General features: G+C 38.0%; 1 protein-coding gene across 1 annotated transcript in view; it reads left to right on the top strand.

Annotated features, from left to right (window-relative positions):
• The first annotated feature begins 4042 nt into the window (after nucleotides 1–4042).
• Nucleotides 4043–6876, top strand: part of LOC107738419 (voltage-dependent calcium channel subunit alpha-2/delta-1-like) — a 117111-nt gene continuing 114277 nt past the window's right edge. The window contains exon 1 of the mRNA XM_016550188.1: nucleotides 4043–4509. Coding sequence (XP_016405674.1) covers nucleotides 4388–4509 — 122 coding nt within the window. The 5' untranslated portion in view covers nucleotides 4043–4387. The remainder of the gene's footprint in view (nucleotides 4510–6876) is intronic.

Below are 6876 nucleotides of genomic sequence, written 5' to 3'. Positions count from 1 at the left end.
AGACATGTTGGTGTTTTATCTTTCACTTGGATGTTATAAGTTGCACTGAGTAAATACAGCTGGATAAAACAAAAACGGTGTCCGTCTTCATTTCAGGCTGCAAAGCAGCAACATGTGATTACTTTAAAGGGGGGTGATTCTTTTCTCTACCCACTGTAGAGAATTTCCTGTCAACATTTAACAAGCTTGGTTATTCGCTTTTACTGAACAGCCCACGGTCAAGCCACAGGGGCGCTCACAAACACACCAACACTCACCCGGCATAAAGAGTTTCATCCACAAATGCACCTGGAAGATCCTCGGAAATGCTTTTAATGCACATCGATGTCTAATACACTTCACTGCCAGAGCCTCTTGTGTGCGGGCCTGACCCCATAAACACAGACCTGTCTGAAGAGAGTTGGGTGAACACATTAAACTGGTTGCAAGCAAAGTGCACATGCACTCCGCTTCCCAGCATCCTTTAATCATTGGCTGGGCCGTGCATAAGAGGAAAGAGGTCACAACAGTGCTGTCTATTTAAGACCTATTGGGAATTTTAATGAGAAAGTGTGTTTTTGATGATGGATGGCATCTTTTCATTTAGCTGAGTGCAGGCACACTGCTTTTATCCTGGTTTGTTATGTAGTTGGCTATACTCTCTCTACTTGAAGCTACCACAGGGTCACGCTGTATCTCTTCTCTGCGGTGGTACATCAGTACAAATCCTCCTCTAGGCCCTATTGGATCCGCGGTTCGATGGGATGGATGGTCGCTAATGGACCTGGATACAGACCAGGCAACAAAAGCACAAGGCCTCTCTCCTATTATAGAGCTCGCGCTCTCTCGCAGTCTTGCGCCCTGTTGCACGCGCCTCGCTTTGACACTCGTTGCCGCGGAGAGCGCGGTTGCTAGGCAACGGATGAAAGCCGAAATCCCTGGGTAACTCCTCGCTTACTGACCCGACCTGCCTCCCATCCCTGCTCGCTGGCTTATTAACTTTATTTCATTAGGAAGGCGAAAAAGAGAGTATCTCATTTAAATGAACATTATAGCTATATAACTCGGCTGCGATTTATAGCATTGCATTACATATTAAAAAAGAGGATGCTGTGCATGCAAGATATATGAACGCAAGTATTTATGAAGGAGATGCATCATTCAGTGACGCCCTAAAAGAATAATGAACGAATGTATTTGAAAAACAAGCTACTGAGCGCCTTCGATATCGATCAGATGCAAACAATGCATAATAATGCAGTGTGTTTAAGGAATAATTGACTAAATAGCTCACTGTCTTTGCAATTACGTTGGTTTTTAGTTATTTTATAATAATAATAATAATAATAATAATAATTGATGTTGTTATTACAATATAACAAATCATTTTATATTAATATTATAATATGTATAAATATAATAAATATTTTACGTATAGGATATAGATGGCGTTTTAATTTTCATAATAATGATGATGATGATGATTTTTATTATATAAAATGTGTATAATTTATATAAATATAAAAATATGTATAAATAGAATAAATAGAATATTTTTCATGTAGAATATATAAGGCGTTTTAATTTTCATAATAATAATAATCATCATAAATTATAGTTATAATAATTATATTAATAAGTTATTTATAGTAGTAGTAGTAGTACAGATTTTTATAAATATTTATATAATTTGTTTTAAAATAAATATTCTATCAAATAATAGGCTAATCGATTTTTTTTGTTTTTGTTTGCATGCAGATGGCGTTATTTTGTTAATAGGCCTAATATAAATTAATATAAGTATTTATGTAGCCTACGTTGTGTAACCACAAGTATTATGTAAAATAACTATGAAATATAAATATTTTGAACAAATATTTGCAGTTTATTTTTATGTGCCAAATACTTTCTCGCGTAAAAATGTAAATGCCAAATCCTTTTTTGGCTTTCAGGGGGTATCACGGCACTTTTGTGCACATTCTTACTTGATTTCAGGAGGGTGTTACTTAGTATGTGTTGAGGAAGCATAAGAGAAGGAGGAGGAGAGAGAGGGGGACTGGAGAGGGTTGCATTGCATGAAGATCCGATGAAAGATAGCAGGCTATTGCAATAAGAGGGCAAGAGAGAGGGGTGGGGGCAGAATGACGCGGATTCTGGGCTATTGATCTCTCCCTCCCCTCTATATGGGGTCAGTAGTTTGATCAGAGCGCGCGCAGGATCACCCAGAAGAGCCACACACGCGCTTTTGTAAAATGAAGCGGTGCGTATAGAGCTATCCAACCATAAAGAGTTTCATCCACAAATGCACCTGGAAGATCCTCGGAAATGCTTTTAATGCACATCGATGTCTAATACACTTCACTGCCAGAGCCTCTTGTGTGCGGGCCTGACCCCATAAACACAGACCTGTCTGAAGAGAGTTGGGTGAACACATTAAACTGGTTGCAAGCAAAGTGCACATGCACTCCGCTTCCCAGCATCCTTTAATCATCGGCTGGGCCGTGCATAAGAGGAAAGAGGTCACAACAGTGCTGTCTATTTAAGACCTATTGGGAATTTTAATGAGAAAGTGTGTTTTTGATGATGGATGGCATCTTTTCATTTAGCTGAGTGCAGGCACACTGCTTTTATCCTGGTTTGTTATGTAGTTGGCTATACTCTCTCTACTTGAAGCTACCACAGGGTCACGCTGTATCTCTTCTCTGCGGTGGTACATCAGTACAAATCCTCCTCTAGGCCCTATTGGATCCGCGGTTCGATGGGATGGATGGTCGCTAATGGACCTGGATACAGACCAGGCAACAAAAGCACAAGGCCTCTCTCCTATTATAGAGCTCGCGCTCTCTCGCAGTCTTGCGCCCTGTTGCACGCGCCTCGCTTTGACACTCGTTGCCGCGGAGAGCGCGGTTGCTAGGCAACGGATGAAAGCCGAAATCCCTGGGTAACTCCTCGCTTACTGACCCGACCTGCCTCCCATCCCTGCTCGCTGGCTTATTAACTTTATTTCATTAGGAAGGCGAAAAAGAGAGTATCTCATTTAAATGAACATTATAGCTATATAACTCGGCTGCGATTTATAGCATTGCATTACATATTAAAAAAGAGGATGCTGTGCATGCAAGATATATGAACGCAAGTATTTATGAAGGAGATGCATCATTCAGTGACGCCCTAAAAGAATAATGAACGAATGTATTTGAAAAACAAGCTACTGAGCGCCTTCGATATCGATCAGATGCAAACAATGCATAATAATGCAGTGTGTTTAAGGAATAATTGACTAAATAGCTCACTGTCTTTGCAATTACGTTGGTTTTTAGTTATTTTATAATAATAATAATAATAATAATAATAATTGATGTTGTTATTACAATATAACAAATCATTTTATATTAATATTATAATATGTATAAATATAATAAATATTTTACGTATAGGATATAGATGGCGTTTTAATTTTCATAATAATGATGATGATGATGATTTTTATTATATAAAATGTGTATAATTTATATAAATATAAAAATATGTATAAATAGAATAAATAGAATATTTTTCATGTAGAATATATAAGGCGTTTTAATTTTCATAATAATAATAATCATCATAAATTATAGTTATAATAATTATATTAATAAGTTATTTATAGTAGTAGTAGTAGTACAGATTTTTATAAATATTTATATAATTTGTTTTAAAATAAATATTCTATCAAATAATAGGCTAATCGATTTTTTTTGTTTTTGTTTGCATGCAGATGGCGTTATTTTGTTAATAGGCCTAATATAAATTAATATAAGTATTTATGTAGCCTACGTTGTGTAACCACAAGTATTATGTAAAATAACTATGAAATATAAATATTTTGAACAAATATTTGCAGTTTATTTTTATGTGCCAAATACTTTCTCGCGTAAAAATGTAAATGCCAAATCCTTTTTTGGCTTTCAGGGGGTATCACGGCACTTTTGTGCACATTCTTACTTGATTTCAGGAGGGTGTTACTTAGTATGTGTTGAGGAAGCATAAGAGAAGGAGGAGGAGAGAGAGGGGGACTGGAGAGGGTTGCATTGCATGAAGATCCGATGAAAGATAGCAGGCTATTGCAATAAGAGGGCAAGAGAGAGGGGTGGGGGCAGAATGACGCGGATTCTGGGCTATTGATCTCTCCCTCCCCTCTATATGGGGTCAGTAGTTTGATCAGAGCGCGCGCAGGATCACCCAGAAGAGCCACACACGCGCTTTTGTAAAATGAAGCGGTGCGTATAGAGCTATCCAACAGGACACTCATCACCAACCCGATCCCGTCTGTCTCTAACCTGATGACGGGAAATAATAAGATTATCCAGCAGGACAGGAGAGCGACACGTTACATCTCGGGAGAAAAGTAACTGGTGTGGATTGACAGATGATGGTGCGCTCGAGATCAACGGATCTGATCATGAATCCGTTCAGAATCTGCGTGCTGATGATGTTCCTCTTCGCATCTGTTCATATCTCGTGCCCATCGCAGTTCCCCAGTCCGCTCGTGTAAGTACTTTAACGTTGTTGTCTGTGCAGAAGAGCGTCACAGCGTTTCAACTGTTGATTAAAATGCATTTTTTCTTTCTTTCATTCAGCCTCTGTGTGTCTGTTCGGACGTGCGTAAGTGTAATTGTAAGTTTTTGTGAGTGTGTAAATCGTGCTGGATGCACAATACACAAACTATTTATTTACTTGTGTACAGTTTCACTTGAATTTAACGCTATATCCCAAGTCTTCTGATTATGATCTTCTCCTCTAGTGATCTTGAGAACCTGTGTGACTGAATCAGTGAGTCGGAGTTGAACTATGATTCGTAAAAGAATCAGTACAATTTGTGAGCTGGTTTAACCGATTGAAAAGAACTGGCTCAAACGAATGATTCATCCACTGCTCCTGTTCTTGAAATCTAATCACTGACTCTCTATGTGTTTAACTTTGTACTGACACTAATCTTAAAGGTTAAGTCAGGTTAAAGCTTTTACCTCATGTGGTTTCCATTTCACTTTCACCTTATGTAATCTTTTCCCATGATTTAAGATGTTTCACTTTACATATATCATTCAGGACTTGATATTTAACTGAAAACAGAGTCATTATTTTACCTTGCTAAAGATCTTCAGAATATTTGCCCCAATGGTACTTGAACAAAAGCTCAGTATTGATTCATTTAATGTATTGCATAATATTCAACAGAAGTGCATTGTTACCATGTATGGCAAACAAATGATTGTGTTTGTGAGAGACAGTTGTGACCTGACAGATGGTTAAGCATTTTTCTGTTTTGAGCCTGCAAGTCTTTTGTTAACCTGATATTTCAATTAGTCTGACTAGCAGACACGCATCCTGTGAGAAAAGTACGTTTAAAACTGTTGTGGATCTGTAAACGATTGTGAATTCATACAGAAGGCCCATTCTCCAGCTCAGTATGTTGATGTATTCCTGTTGTCAGGACATATGCATCTGAGAAGAATTTCCCTTATTGTCTGCACTGCTGCTTAAAAAGTGATGGTTTCACCAGGTGGTTGTGACAGCAGAACAAGGGAATTGTCAGTTTCTTCCATGCTATACAGTCTTAACATGCCACATCTTTTTACATGCTTTTATAAATCTATAAACAGTCATTTCTGAATGCAGTAATAGACGGAATTTGTGTATTTTTACATTGTGACTGTGGTCTCACATTGTGTTATATTGCATGGTGTGAAGAGCATTAATGCAACGAAGCTGGACCTGATTTGACCACCTGTTTGTTCTGCTTTAGAACATGCATTCAGGAAAAAGAAACCTCTTGGGTGGCCTGAACTGACGTAGATCGATACATTTGTAATGGCCGTAAAAACCAGGGTGTAATTGTTCTGCACAACAAGTGCTTTTGTGAAATGGGCTCTTCCGGTAGATTTCTGAGAATTTACGTCAATAATGCATTGCTTTAAAATAATGAAAAAGAATTATGTTTCAGTTGTTGAAAAGGTTTTCTTGAAAAGGTTACAGCGGAATAGTAGTGTGAATTAAAAGTAAGGGGAAAAACTTAAAGGAACAGTTCATCTCAAAAAAAGAACATTTGCTTAACATTTACTCACTCTCAGGCCATCCAATATGTAGATGAGTTTATTTCTTCATCAGAAAAGATTTGGAGAAATGTAGCATTACATCACTTGCTCACCCACGGATCCTCTGCAGTGAATGGGTGCCGTCAGAATGAGAGTCCAAACAGCTGATGAAAACATCACAATAATCCACAAGTAATCCACACCACTCCAGTCCATCAATTAATATCTTGTGAAGTCAAAAGCAATTATTGTTTCTGGCTAAAATGTGAGTCCTCTATCCATAATATTGCTTTCGCCAGTAAGTAGTCATCTTGTCTGAATCAATTGAGAAATGCAGAAATCAAGCACAGTTTACAAGTGAAAATAGTCCAAAACTGCACTAAACAAATATGTCAGTGGATTTTGATGTGAGAGGTGTTATGTTTTCACTATCATAACATGTAGAATACACTCTTGAATGCACTACGATAAATAACACAGCCACACGCCGGGGTACTTAACTTCTTCCCTTGCTTTATTTAAAGGAACACAACTACTAATAATTACTAAAGTGGTGGTGCCACCTACAGGCACTATGGAGAATGACAGTATCCCATACATAACAAGAGGACAACAGTTAAAGGCACAATATGTACGTTTTCGTTGCTAGAGGGCGCATATTCAAAACAAACAAGAAACAAAGACGTAGTTTGATGACGCCGTGACTGAGTGTGGAATCATGGGAGTTGTCGTCTTCATCCCCACAGCCGACGCAATCCGACGGGACTCGGGCAGAAATCATGTTAATTGATGAGCTAATGTATTAAAGACTTATTAAGGTCAC

Source organism: Sinocyclocheilus rhinocerous, unplaced genomic scaffold, assembly GCF_001515625.1.
Source record: "Sinocyclocheilus rhinocerous isolate Xijiao unplaced genomic scaffold, SAMN03320098_v1.1 scaffold975, whole genome shotgun sequence".
NCBI classification, from domain to species: Eukaryota; Metazoa; Chordata; class Actinopteri; order Cypriniformes; family Cyprinidae; genus Sinocyclocheilus; species Sinocyclocheilus rhinocerous.
This window is presented reverse-complemented; position numbering and strand designations above follow the sequence as displayed.